This window comes from Prionailurus bengalensis, chromosome X (genome assembly GCF_016509475.1).
Source record: "Prionailurus bengalensis isolate Pbe53 chromosome X, Fcat_Pben_1.1_paternal_pri, whole genome shotgun sequence".
NCBI lineage: Eukaryota > Metazoa > Chordata > Mammalia > Carnivora > Felidae > Prionailurus > Prionailurus bengalensis.
The window spans coordinates 124,707,503-124,722,317 of NC_057361.1; the positions used below are offsets into that span (position 1 = coordinate 124,707,503).

The window sequence follows — 14,815 nt, forward strand, 5'->3', positions numbered from 1 at the left end:
TGGCTTAGATTTTAAAATGCCATGCTGTGCAAGGATTGGCTTCAGAAAGTGCCATTTGGTGTTTCAAGTATGGCCATTCCCATTTAACCCCACCACAACCTACCCAAAGGGGAACTTCAGGACAGGGGGTGGGGTGCTGTGTGAGTCAGCAAAGAAAATTGAGGGGTATTACCAAACTCAACTTTGTGTACAATTTCCATGTCACTGGGTTTACAGTACAGAGGTTTAAAACAACATGTGTGAGAGACAAAACACTAGACTGAGAGGAATTATAAATTCTCCAATCCTGTCACTAATCTAATGAGTTTGGGGCAAGTCACTACCCATCTTTAGCTCTGTTTTCTCAACTGAAATGAAAGGGCCAGACTGGCGCTCTTGCCCTTTAAGATAATCATTTTCTGATTCTTAGGGAATAAGAGAGGCACCCCTTAGGTTTGCCTCCATCGTGACCACGCCCCCTGACACCCCATTTCATTCCCACCGCAACCAATGTTTGGGCTCCACTGACCTCTACTTCTCTAGCAGCTGCTGCAGGTAGGAGGTTGCAGGACTTTGTTGAGGGACCAGAGTGCTGTCTAATTTTTTTTCTCTTATGACTTGAGTTTATTCTAAAAGTTCTATCTTCACCTCAGTGAGCTCACAGTAAATGTTGGTGAAATGTGACAGCTGTAGTTTACAAAAAAACCCAACAAACACTAATATATGAGATTCAGTAGGCATTTTGTCCCATATCAAATTTCCTTTATGAATGATTCTTGTCTGAGTTGTCACACAACTGCCACAGAGGCTGCTAATGGAAGAGTGTAAAAGTGCTTGTCTGGAGACAGGACTCGAGCTAGGCCCTCTAGATATACATGTGTGACTTCTGACAAGTCCCTTCCCTCTCCAGAACACAGGTTCCTCCTCTGTACAAGAGTTTAGACTACTCGTATGGGATGAATTGCCTCTCCCCTGCCCGCACCCAATTCCTATGTTGAACTCCTAACCCCCAGTATCTCAGAATGGGACCTTATTTAGAAATTGGGTGGCAGATGTGATTAGTTAAGTTGAGGTCATGCTGGAGTATGGTAGGCCCCTACTCCAACATGACTGGAGTCTTTATAAAAATAAGATATTTTGACACAGATACAGACACATGGAGAATGCCATGTAAAGACAAATGCAGAAATCTGGGGGATGCATCTACAAATCAAGAATCACCAAAGATTGACCACAAACTATCAGAAACTAGGTGAGAGGCTTGTAACACATTCTCCCTCATCATCCTCAGAAGCAATCAACTGCTGACACCTTATCCCAGACTTCTAGCCTCCAGAACTGTGTGATAATCTCTTTTGTTTAAGCCATTCTGGTAGAGTAAGTTAGACATGAGCCGGAGGCAAAGGCGGTGTTAAATAGGTGACACGTACGAAGCTTGGGGGCACAATGTCCTGACTTTGTGGCTGTTAGCATCCTGGCCTTATGGCTTCCAACACCCCCAGACTGACAGACCGAGAGCCACAGGTGCAGAACCTGAGCTCTCCTCTTCAACCTTGGCCTCAGGGTAACCTACAGCTCCATTATAATAGATTTACATTGTTTTTTCAACTCCTCCCCCTGAGGGAAGGTGGCCCTGGACTCTTCTGGCCAGAACCTTGTGGGGCCAGAAAACTCCCCCTCCCAGCTGGTAGGAGGAGTTTCTCACATGATCGGATGGACCCTCACTGGGAGACCCCCCTAGCTGTGACCCATCCGGAACCTATGCAAACATAAAAAGAAAAGACACCCCAAACCCCGGTGCAGCTGCCACCTCTGGGCCTGTCTGCTCTGCCACCTGGAGAGTGCACTGTCCTTAATAAACTGCTTTGTGCTTGTTACTTTCCTTGTGGCTGTCTTTATTTGAGCGCAGGTCCTCATGTAAATGTTCCGTGGGGGATCCAAGAATAGAGGCTTCCATTCATTCACACAATGCAGACGCTCCCACTGGTAACAATTCAATTTGCAGTACTTCGCTAAGGTAGCCCCAGCAAGCTAACTCTACTATATCAGTGGTTCCTAATCTTTATTGAGCATCTACAATATACCAGGCCGTTATTCTAGGCATTCGAGATACACAAAGTCACAAAGTTCCCTCCTCGTTTGTCTGTTCTATATGTTTTAAAAGATTTAGTCGCCCAAGTATATTATGGCTTATTTTATTTTAGTTATCATTTATTTTCTAATGAGATAAGCGGGATTACCTCACCAATATAATTAGTGTCTAAAATCAAACAAAGGTCATGCTCTAAGTAGCTGTTGATTCCTTATAGCAGGTAAATACATTAAATTTATTAGGTTTTTTAAAAATATTGAAAATTATTTTCAGAAACCTCATTACCACGTTTATGGATCCCTAGGGTTTCAAGGACCTCGTTACCGGGTGATTAGCTAGAGCAGGGGTGGCCAACTTTTCCTGTAAAGGGCCAGCTAGTAAACATTTTATGCTTTGTGAACTATACAGTCGCTGTCACAACTATACAACACTGCCACTGTAGTGTGAAAGCAGCTGTAGATGATACAAGTTAATGAGCATGGCTGAGTTCCAATGGAATTTTATTTATGGACACTGAAATCTAAATTTGATATAATTTTCATGTGTGGCACAATATTACTCTTCTTCTGATTTTTTCAACCATTTAAAATGGAAAACCCATTTTTAACTCACGAGCTATAGGAAAACAGGTGGCAGGCAGGCTGTATGTATTTGGTGGGCTGGCCACAGTTTGACAACCCCACAGTTAGACTGTCATTCTGCCCTAGTTCCGGTATTAGGTGATTCTTGTCACCCTGAGTCTAGATGAGGCCCAGACAGGGATTAAGTTTGAGCTCAAATCCAGGCTTCGTGTTGGCGAGTCCACAGCGCTTAACACTGCTTTAAGCTGCTGTTTTAGTCACGATTTCAGATGTGGTCTTTGTATCCATGTGGTGCAGAAAATAGATGTGTGGTCAGCGGCCCTTTCCAGGAGTTGACCATGTAAGGGTTGTCCTCTTATTAGCAGCCAGTGGCAGCGTTATTTTGTCAAGCCTGACCCTAGGCTTACAGCACTGTTTTCGTTTATACCTCTCTCGGGTTGCGCGGGCCCCGGAGGGCCATCTGTCCCTTACTATTTGAGTCCCTGTTGTCTCATTGGCGGCTTTCTGAGCAGCTACAAAATGTTTTTAACTTGAAGTGGAAGTTGGGGTCACCGGTGTCGTCAGGCCTGAACAGTCACTCTCAGTAAGGGCTCTTTCAACTCTGACATTGACTAGCTCACGGACTCGGGTGAGTGTCAAACTAACTCCTCCCACTTTCCCACGGCTGGACTTTCACTGTTGGTAACAATGAGGCGTTTCACGAGGGCTGGGGAATAACGTGCATTGCTTTTTTGTGTTGTCTTCGGAAACTGCTTGGTTGCCTAGCACCACAGTCCTCTGCCTGGTCGTCCTTCTCTGCGACTCGTCTTCTCCAGTAGCCTCGCAACCGCAGCTCGGCGGCAGGGGTCTTGAGAGGGACCAGAGGTGCTGACACGCGCTCGGGGGGCGGCGGCAGCGCCGCCCACCCCGGAGGATCATGCTGCGAGGCAAGTCCCAGCTCAACGTGGAGTGGCTGGGCTACTCGCCAGGCCTGCTCCTGGAGCGCAAACAGCTCCTGGCAGGGCGCGCGCCTCGGAGCCCCGGCCGGTAAGTCACGTGAGCACCTGCGCCCGCGCCCGCGCCGGCGCGCTCAACGTCACCGGGGCGCGCCGCACTTGCGCAATGCGTCCCGCCGCCCGGCACTCGCCGGCACTTCCGGCGTGGCACGCCTCTGTCGGCCTTCAGTCGCGCAGACCCAGCGAGGTCGCTGAGCCCAGCCCGCCTCTGAGCACCTGCTTGCGGGCTCGGCTGCCTCATGGAGCGCCTTGATAAAGCGTCGCTGAACGCGCTGCAGCCTCCCGACTTCAGGTAGTCCGGAGCAGGGCCCAGGCCGGGCAGGGGCCCCGACCGCAAGGCGACCTGGCCCTGGCCTGGAGTGGGGTGTGAGGGAAGGCTCGAGCCGAGCGGGCTGGCCTGCGGTGGGCGTGAGGTGTGGACCCTTGGGGGAGGGGTGCGGGGTGGGGGAGAAGGGACGCAGGTTGGGGCCTGCAGCATCTACACGCACGGGAGCAGGGACCCGGGGTCATAGGGGAGAGGTCGGTGGGCCTTCGGTTCATGCCTCTGTTCTAGCACTTCCTCTCGCTGTCGTCTTGTTTTGCCATCTTGCTCTCTGCAATCTCTCCCCACTGCAGGGTGAGCTCCCTGAGGACAGGAACCCGGCCTTCTTCATCTCCGTGTCCCCTACGGGGCCTGCATCGTCGGGGCTTAAATGTTTGCTGTATGAATGAACGAAGGGAGGGGAGTAGGGGCTGTCTCTGGTTTGAGATTGCTTCACTTGGGGGAGTTAGTAGGATGGGGGTTGGTGGCTGAGTAGAATGGTAGTTCTGGCCGACTAACCTAGCCATTGATACCTCGGTAGGTAAGAGGATGGAGAGGAAGTTGGCTACCATTTGATGATGACATACTGTGTGCCAGGCTTAACTTATACTTTTGATTACATACGTTAGCAAAATTAAGAAAGTGCTTGGTTTGCCTTTTTTTTTTTGTTTCGTTAAAGAAGATGAAGTTGACTCAGGGTAAGGCACTTGCCCAAGATCACACAGGCCACACTAAATTAGTAAGTGTTAAATCTGACATTTGTTCAATCGCACTGACTCCAAAGCCTGTGATCTTTGGAACCCTGTGACATTTTTCAGTCTCTTACGATGTCACTCTAAATGTTTATTGTTGTTGTTTACTAGTGAGGATACCAACAGATATTTTTGTCAAGTACCCTAAGAATACGGTTTAGCCCTCCTAGACTGATTCTAGTGTTTCCTAATTGAATTTTCAGTGTAATCTACTTGCAGTGGAAGTCTTGGCTTGCCACGGAAGGGAACATAGTAAACCCTTTTTCACTTTTTACTTTAAGCTCCAAAAATTTGACTTTTATTCTGGGTTATGACCTCACAAATATAGGACACAGTATATATAAAGTTAAGCACACAAACTTTTGAAAACTAGCAAACTTCCTCTATTGTTTATAGGACATTTTCACTTTGGCTTCCAGCCACACCCCCACTGCACCTGGCAGTTCTGCCAGCACAAGCCAGCTTATGTGTAGCACGTGAATTATTCTGAAACAAAGCAACTGATGTCACTCAATTGGTTTCTTCTACGTATCTCTTATTGGGTGTTAACTGAGACTTGTTAGAAATGAAGAATGGGAAAGTCCAGAATTCAAGTGGGCCTCAAAGAAATAACTCAGGATGAACTTACTGCTCCCATACTTTTAAAACCACCTAGAGTTTACCCACTTCATATGAACTTCTGCAGCAAGTACTAAGGAGGTACAGCTTACCACGTTCCCTTCTGTGGCAAGCTTGACGTTGAGTGTGTGGGGCTAGAGATTAACATGTAGAAAAGAAAAGATTATGTTTGAGTGGTGGGATTGTAAATGATTTTGTTTGCCTTAACACATTTTTATATGGTATTCTATCATCTTTTCAGTAATAATGTTTTCTGAAAGCCAGGTCAGATATTACACATTCAAGAGACATAATCTCAAGAACCAAACCAGTTACACTCCCTTTCTCTAGATTCTCAGTCTTTGTTTCTTTATCAGGTTAGCTATCTTAGCTTTGCATACCTAAAACCCATGCTTTAACTCACCATAGAAACAACCAAGAAGGTCATGTTTTTTTGTTGTGGTTCATAAAAGAAGGGGTCAGATACTGACATTGAAGTTTTGTAGAACTACTGAAGAACTACTCATATTCTTCATGAAGATTACACAATAAATTTTTGTAAAAGTTTACTACTGGGAAACAGTTTAAGGGAGCATAAGTGTATTAGATGACAATGGTATACCTCAGTAATCACCGTAGTAGGATCTGTTAAAAGATGATCCATTGAAATATGGAAAGAAAATATTAGAACTTCTACATTAATTTATTTTTAGCCTTATGCTTTTTTTAGTATCTATTTTTGCATATGTTTTGTATTTTAAGGAATGTATTGATAATATTTTTGTAGATAAATCTGTTTAAAAAATCAGTATGCCTTTATGGGGTCTGTGCTTAAAACTTAAGAAGGATTAATAGTCAAAAAAGTTTGTAGACCAGAAACTTGAGACGTTCCTTTCCTTTCTGAGATGAAAGAAACCTCCTAGCTAATAATTTACACAGTTAGAGGAACCCCTTTGGCTGGATTTTCTAGGGCACCAAAGAAATGTGCAGGACTATATAGGAAACAGGCTGGCACATTAAGTGCTGTAATAACAGGTAGGAACTAACTGTGATTGGGTTCCAAAGCGATGAATTATTCCAGCTGGAGTAATCAGGAAAGATACTTGGAGGAGAGGCTGTTTTTTTGTTGGGGGGGGGGTGGACCTTGAAGACTGGGCTGTCTCCTTCCTAAAGATACAGATAAAAACCAGAGCCCCTGAGGATTACCAGAAAGAGAATTAAGTCCAAATGTTGAGTATAAGCATAAAGTGTGAAGTGTGTTAAGGTGGTCTGAGGGTGGTTAGATTTAAGGGACAAAAAAGACCTTAAGCTAAATGATTAAAGTTATAGGGTTTACTGCTTTTACAATACAGGTGGTAGTATGTGTGAGATACAGATGTGTCTAGGGTTGCTGGAAACTTACTACAGCTTTCAGTAGTGTTGCTCACTTGTAACAATGTATAGGACAAATGCTGGCATATATCTACTTATTTATTGAAAAGTCCGTGAGATAACATTAAGGAACATTTTTTTTTAAATTTTTTTTTTCAACGTTTATTTATTTTTGGGACAGAGAGAGACAGAGCATGAACGGGGGAGGGGCAGAGAGAGAGGGAGACACAGAATTGGAAACAGGCTCCAGGCTCTGAGCCATCAGCCCAGAGCCCGACGCGGGGCTCGAACTCACGGACCGCGAGATCGTGACCTGGCTGAAGTCGGACGCTTAACCAACTGCGCCACCCAGGCGCCCCAAGGAACATTTTTTAAAATGGGAAAATAAGTAGTTTTGTATGTTGATCTGGAGTCCTTTTTTATGTAAACACGTTTTTAACATAACTGGAATAGCATGTGTCGGGTTCGTGAAGTTTTTCTGTAAAGGGCCAGATGGTAAATATTAGGTTTTTGAAGGCCATATAGTCTAGCACCACTACTCAGCTTGTCCTTTGTAGCTCCAAAGCCATCTTATTTTTTAAAATGTTTTTATTTATTTCTGAAAGAGAGAGTGAGCGAGTGCAAGTGGGGGAGGGGGCAGAAAGAGAGGGAGACACAGAATCCGAAGCAGGCACCAGGCTCCTAGCTGTCAGCACATGACACGGGGCTCGAACTCACGAACCTTGTGGTCATGACCTGAGCTGAAGTCGGATGCTTAACTGACTGAGCCACCCAGGTGCCCCCAAAGCCATCTTAGATGATACATAAAGTGGGTGTGTCTGTGTTCCTGCTAAACTTTATTTATAGAAATAGGCATTGGGCCCTCATGCCTTGTTTTGCAGACCCCGGATATACATGATACAGTGTAGTTTGCCTTGTTCATTTGTCACATGAATACTTTCTGGGAAATGGTCAGGATTCTTTTTATTTTTTTTATTTTTACTTTTTTAATGTTTGTTTATTTTTGAGAGAGAGACAGAGCATGAGCGGGAGAAGGGCAGAGAGAGGAGGAGATGCAGAATCCAAAGTAGGCACCAGGCTCTGAGCTGTCAGCACAGACTGCGAAGCAGGACTTGAACCCATGGACTGTGAGATCATGGCCTGCGCCGAAGTCAGACGTTCAGCTGACTGAGTCACCCAGGCGCCCCAGTCAGAATTCTTTTTTTTTTTTTTTTAAATTTTTTTTTCAACGTTTACTTATTTTTGGGACAGAGAGAGACAGAGCATGAACGGGGGAGGGGCAGAGAGAGAGGGAGACACAGAATCGGAAACAGGCTCCAGGCTCTGAGCCATCAGCCCAGAGCCCGACGCAGGGCTCGAACTCCCGGACCGCGAGATCGTGACCTGGCTGAAGTCGGACGCTTAACCGACTGCGCCACCCAGGCGCCCCTCAGAATTCTTTTTAATGTGTCCATATATTGATACACCTCATTTGTGAAACCATTTTCTTATTATGGATATTTTTATGTTATCCGGTTTTGTTTGTGCTTTTATGTTAATCCTTATATTAATGTTTTTAAGTAGCAGATTATCAGATTTGTTTTTCTTTATGTAATTTGAAAAGCTTGATTGCATTCTTCAGAATAGTTTTATTATACTCTGGAACAAAACTTTTTCCATTGGAATATTTCCTTGATTTAAAAATAGCCGTGGACAGACAGAATTCACTGAATAGAAGGTGTTTTGACATTAAATTTGTAATGCATCCATGTTACATGAAGACTAACTAAGTTGTACTGTAATAACAAAGTAATTAAAGTAAGTTTCCTTTAACCACATCCAGATTGTTATAGGCTGCTTTTTCTTTGGAGATGCTCATAACTTGTTTGTACTGTATCCAGCTAGCCCTCCATAGGATGCTTTGTGAATGAACATTCATTAGTTGTGGACATTCATTAGTTGTTTTCTTTGTATCTTTTCCTTTGCTACCTCCATTATAAATTTGGTAATTAGGGTACACTTTATAGCATTTTGAAGACTACAAACCACTTTCATACTTTGATGCTTCCTCTCACACTGGATCTCAATGGTAGTCTCTTGAATGGTCTCTGGGTCTCTAGGATCTTCCAGTTTTGAGTCCCTGAGTCGACTCTTCTTCCTCTGCCCACTGTTTCCAAGGCAGGGGCAGGGTTTCCAGTGTCTTCTCTATGGGTATTTATAGTGTTTATGGACACAAGAACAGTTGGAAATAGCCTAGCAGGTTCTGATTTTCTCTTTGTTTACTTTGTTCCAGAAATGAAAGTTCATTAGCATCTACCCTGAAGACGCTCCTGTTCTTCACAGCTTTAATGATCACTGTACCTATTGGGTTGTATTTCACGACTAAATCTTATGTTTTTGAAGGTAATCCTAGATGATAAAACAAGACCTTTTCCTCCTTAGTATATTTAAGACTCTGTGTTTTTGTGATCTCCTTATATCTGTAAGCTGGGTACTCTTCATTTGCTTCTTCATCTGTTCCTGTATTGCTTTTCAAAAATCATGTTGTTCAAATAAATCTTCCTTCATGAAATTAACTTTTTCATCAGTTATTTTAGCTTGACAGTGTATTTGTGGATGGTTTTCTGTGAAATAGCTTGCAGGTCCTTTCTTTTACTATACCTCTGAGAGCAAGAGTCGGCTGACATGGGAGGAGGAATTTGGGGGAATGTCCCTTTGGTGGCAGACGTTAGTAGGAAGAGAAAATAAAGTCCCCCTTTTTATGTTGAAGTCCTTAAGTGAAGTGATAATTACAGTTTTCATTTAGAATAATGTCTTTGTGTATAGAAGGTTTTCAAATCTTTAAATGAATACATGATTTATCACCACCCAAGGTATTACTTTTTAATTGCCTGACTAGCTAAATAAATATATACCTAATAAAAACTAGTATGCTTTGTTTTTTGCACTTTGATAAATTTTGGAATAAAATGGAAACTTTTTTTCTCTTGATAGGCGCCTTTGGGATGTCCAATAGGGACAGCTATTTTTATGCTGCTATTGTTGCGGTGGTCGCCGTCCACGTGGTGTTGGCCCTCTTTGTTTATGTGGCCTGGAATGAAGGCTCACGACAGTGGCGTGAAGGCAAACAGGATTAAATTGAACATCACTTTTTGATAGCATTAAATTGATTTTTAAAAATGGTAAATGCGTCTGGGATATTGATGATTTCAATAAAGTTGAGAACATGTTAAAAATCAATCTGAAGGAGTCACATTTGACTAGTGTAAATTTTGATCCTTCTAATACAATGATTTGTATCATCAGTTTTAACTGTATGAACCTCTCATCTGCAAATGAGAATTTGAAAAAGTTAAGTTGGTCACAAGTAAGTATGTTAACTTAATGACACATTCTGGGAAGAATTTGATTATCTCACTACCAAAAATGTTTTATAGCATTTTGTCTTTTGGTTGGTTTTAAGTTTCACTCCTCTGGATACATTAAGATGTACACACTGTTCTTCACTGGAACCCTTCCCCTGACTATCGTGAAAGTCTGTGTCATCGGATTTTAGGTTGTAAATTCCTATGCAGAATTGCTTGAATTGTGGATTTTGGACTTAATCTGAATGTCAGTGAGAAATTTTGTGTAAAGAGTAATCTGTAGTCAATAGGAATCTTTCATTACATTATTTCACGGGGGAAACTAGGCTGAATCACATCCATTCATGGAAAAGGACTGGCTTTCTGATGATTTAGGCAGCAAAACAAAGGTAGCTACCTGGGTACTCAGCCTTTGCTGGCTAGCCTGTGCTTTCAGACTAACTTTTTAATGATCTGCTTTGCTGTGTCGTTCAACAATGAAGCTATGCTTTAATTACAAGTTTTGTGTAAACTCCCTTTCAATTAGTTTCTCCTACTTTTTAATAATGTATATGGTACGAATTTATGTTTAAGTGTATTTATTTTCACGTAGTTAGGAAGTGTAAACAATCCTGAGAATAGATTATTTTTATCATCCACGAAGTATTCTTGGGATCGCTAGTCAGGTCTTTATTTTTTTTAGAGTAAGAGCACACATGTGAACATGTACGTGAGTGGGGGAGGGACAGAAAGGGAGAGAGAATACCCAGTAGGCTCCAAAGCTCAGCGCAAAGCCTGACATGGGGCTCCATCCCCCAACCCTGAAATCATGACCTGAGCCGAAATCAAGAGATGGATGCTCAACCGACTGTGCCACCCAGGCGCCCCTAGTCAGTCTTTCTTAATCAGAGCTGTTATATCCCAGATATATATTGTTAGATAATCCTGAGGTCCTATCTGATAGAAAAAGACCCTGTGGTTTTACTTCACTATCCTTAGTCTATTCTCTCCAGCTACTTAGCACTACTTGTGTGTAGTCTAAAAACACACCTGGAAAAATGAATAGTGAAACAGAGAATTTAAATTCCCTGTGATGGTACCACCGGACATAACCACTAGTTTGGTTTACCCCCTGTGTGCATTTCCTAATGCTAGTTCAATACACTGAACTTTTGGTTTAAGTTCAAATTCTGCCTGTGCTACCTGACAGCTATTTGTGTTTTTTCAGATGAATGATTATTGGCCATTTTCTTAAAAAAGTAAATTCTACCTTTACTCTTTTTACTAGATCTCTTGTTCAAATTTCCTGTTATTAGTAACCCCTAATACAATGGCCCTTGCTGTTTTTGGCATTACTGATTTGTCTGTTCACCCCAGTTTGATGTGGAACGGGACTAAAGGAATAGGGAGATGATTAGGCATAAAAGCTAAATAGGCACTGTATTTAATTGTTGAGAAAAAGGATTATTGTAGGACTATTTTTTATTGCTTATAGTTAAATATTGTCTACACTTTAAACGTCTTTAAGCAGTTATTCTAAATGTAAAGTGTTTTCTTAAAGACCACAGTTTTCATGTAAAATTGTACAAATTTAATATAAAATTGTAGAATACCCCAGTTTGAGTCTGGGGTACTATGTGGTAGATTTCTAAATGGTCATCCCTTCTTTAGATGCCTCAACAGAATTGTTGTCCACCTAGTTTCTTTTCTATAATGCCAAGGTTTTATACTTTGGGGATCTTATGCTATTTGTAAAATATTAATGTCCAGTGTTAGATGATTTTGTTTTCAGATGTTTGCTGAGTAGAAAATGATATGGATGTTTTTCTTCAAGTATTTAAACCTGGGATTCATGCAAAAGCAGTTGTAATTTCCTCTTGGAAAAAGTACCAAGTGTTTGGAAGTTAGAATTGGATGCTAGGGTTGATATTTAGGATTGTTACAATATAGACTTGCTTTCAAACCAGTTGAGTTTTTCCTGGGGTTTTAACTGTTAACTTACTACTTTGCTGCTCTTGAAATAACATGTGGTATTTGACATAAGATTTATTTTTCAAGATGTCTCATGGATTTCCTCTTGCACAATGTACATACTTCAGGATGTATAGAAAGGAAAGCTACAATTGAGCCCTTGTAAATGTTTTAAGATAGGAATATGTTCACTATCGTTCCAAAATGGATTGTAAGAATAACCTCAATTAGGAGGCATAACTTGAAGTGTCAGCACAAACTACTGATAAACACATTATCTTCCTCACCTCGCCTCCCATTTTGCCCCCCCCCCAGAATATAATCATTCCTTCCCCATTATGCTAAAAAATGAAGTGTGTTATAGAATGTATCTGATGTAATTCGCTCTTCAAGTGGATAGATAGCATTTTACATGTAACAGCAGAATTCAGTTTTGAGTTGTTACTGAAGGAATTTAAACATCCATTAAAAAAGACCTCCTGTTTCATGGAAATCTAACAAATGCATTGTAATAATTAGACTGTTTTCATCATAAAAATCTTAGCACCTTTGCCAAAAGAGGCAACTGATTGACTTGTTTGATGTTTTCCATTTTCATATAAATTTATATATCCATCTAGAGTACCCAAGAAGACCAGTAAAAACAGTTAAATAAGATGTACCCAAGGAAAGATAATAGCCAAGGGTACATGAAATAAAGGATTTAAATCCTGATTTAAAAATCTTGTGTGTTTTTCTCATCTCTAGACAAGTTCATGTTTACTGTTTTATTTATGACCCAGTGAAGTTGTAGAGCATTGTTGGGCCCAGTTTATAAATGGTTCAAAAATACCATGCAATTTGTCACTTGTCTTACTTAGGTCAGCAGCAGATTTTCTCTGCTGTCAAGTGATCTGTGTCCTCCAACAGAGTGGTACAACTTTATTAGTTCAGACTCTACTATTACATTTAAGATAAGTTTTGCGAGAGCTGGGATGAAGCAACACGTTAATAACTTGACAAGATTTCTTTCTTCTTTTTTGCAGAGGGAAAGGGTCACCTGAGAAAATAAATTATTTTCAGGGACATTGGGAATCTAATGGTAACTATTACGTGTAATTTATGAATAGTTGAATCCTTTATATATTCATTAAAATAGTCTGGAATTCCTGAACTTATCATCACTCCTGGCCACACTTTCCTATTTCATTGCTACATATATTCAAGAGTAGTATCTGCTTTCTTTTTTAAGATGTTCTATAAGTCATATTTGTCAGTCACACAGATTCGTCTTCCTTTTTCTCAAGTTCAGTGAAATCTCACTGAATGGGAATAATAGCAATAGCTAACAACATCTGCACAGCACCTTACAGTTTGCAAAGAACGTTCACATCTTCTTGTTTGAGTTTTGCATAGTGAACCTGTTATGAGATGTCTTTTGACATCCTTGCTGAAGATGTTAGAATCTTTAACTCAGTAGAGTCATTGAATATGCTGTAGTCTTTGAATATAGTGCCCTGACTAGGGGCAGAGTTTAGATGCACTATTTTGAAAGGTGTGTGTAATTATTGAAATGGGGGGCTTGAGTTCTTTAGCCACTTGAATCAGATTTACTTTTGTAAGTGATACTTTTCTAACTGCTACTTGGGTGGATTTTGTATCCATTATATTCCAGCCTGTATTTGTATAAATTTACCATCTGTTGTCATTAAAAAAGTGTTTGTAATGCCACTTTGACGTGTCCTGATTCAATGAATAGTAAGTTTATTAACATCTTTTTTTTTAAACATGTTTGCCTCTGTACCGTATAAAATATATACAGAGTTGTCAAGGGTAAGCTTTTATGTAATAATTATAGACTGGAGATGCTCAAACTGGTGGCAGCTCTGAGGGGTACTGGGACAGAAAGGGCCGGTTTTACCCCATCCGTGGTGGACCCATCACAACTGCTGTGGCAGTGGGGGGAAAGAAAGCAGCATCTTGCCCTGTGGCTTTTTAAAGAAAATTCATTTGGGGGTGAATGGGCTTCAAATCCTGGTAAAGGAATGAGGTCCAGAAACACTTGTGTCCATGGCCCTTTAGCCACCTGTTGATTGTACTCCAGCTCCTTTCTGTGCTTCTGAGGGTTCTATCTAGTTCTTAATAAATACTATCCACTTCTAAAGTTTTGAGACATCTTAGTATCAGAATATACACATTATATACAATCGTGTTATATACAAAAGTACAGATTGTAGGATGTCCAGGGAACTCAGGACACATATAATAGCATTGGAGAAACCACTGGTATCACCTTATAGGATTTACTGCCTAGACCTACTGAGTCAGAACCTCTGGGGCTGAGGTCTGGAAATACATGTCTGTAACAGACCATATCTGATGAAGCCAGTTTGATAACCGCTGCTAGAGATTGGAAGTTGTTAATGTATGTTTTTGATGATGGACTTGAAGATGTTTGTATAAAGCAGGCCTGAAATAGCAGGCACTTTATTAACCAAAGATAGAATCCTGCATAATGCTTTATAATAAAGGCTCAGTTTAAAATCAGAAGAACTTTATTGAGTCCTGGGCCATCATGGTTGAGTTTGCTTCACTGTTAATGAATTCTATGAAAATTAGTACAGAGAACAGACAGCACTCTTAGAAACACCTTACACATATTAAAAAATGGCTACTGCTGCTCCTCTGATGCCTTCCTCTTATTTGGAATTTTTGTTGTGGTCTTTGAAGACAGGAAAACCTAGCACAGGCACTTAAGAGAATCTGGTTTCCAAGGTAAAAGAAGTAATGGACAAGACCAGAAATAGTTTCCTAGGCATATCCGCTCTATTAATACTATGACTTCCCTACCCCCAGATATTTTTCCTGTTACTG

The 14,815-nt window shown here is 41.3% G+C and overlaps 1 protein-coding gene across 2 annotated transcripts; it reads left to right on the plus strand.

Moving 5' to 3' along the window:
* Window positions 1–3,137: 3,137 nt before the first annotated feature.
* On the plus strand, window positions 3,138–13,672 carry VMA21 (vacuolar ATPase assembly factor VMA21). 2 transcript variants are annotated; one of them, XM_043571210.1, is made up of 4 exons: window positions 3,138–3,280; window positions 3,418–3,678; window positions 8,941–9,050; window positions 9,642–13,672. In XM_043571210.1, exons 2-4 carry the CDS (start codon window positions 3,569–3,571, stop codon window positions 9,782–9,784), a joined length of 363 nt encoding a protein of 120 aa, XP_043427145.1. In that variant the 5' UTR covers window positions 3,138–3,280; window positions 3,418–3,568; the 3' UTR covers window positions 9,785–13,672. The 2 variants fall into 2 exon arrangements, with proteins under 2 accessions (XP_043427145.1, XP_043427146.1); XM_043571211.1 differs by lacking the exons at window positions 3,138–3,280; window positions 3,418–3,678 and adding an exon at window positions 3,743–3,939.
* Window positions 13,673–14,815: the final 1,143 nt, after the last annotated feature.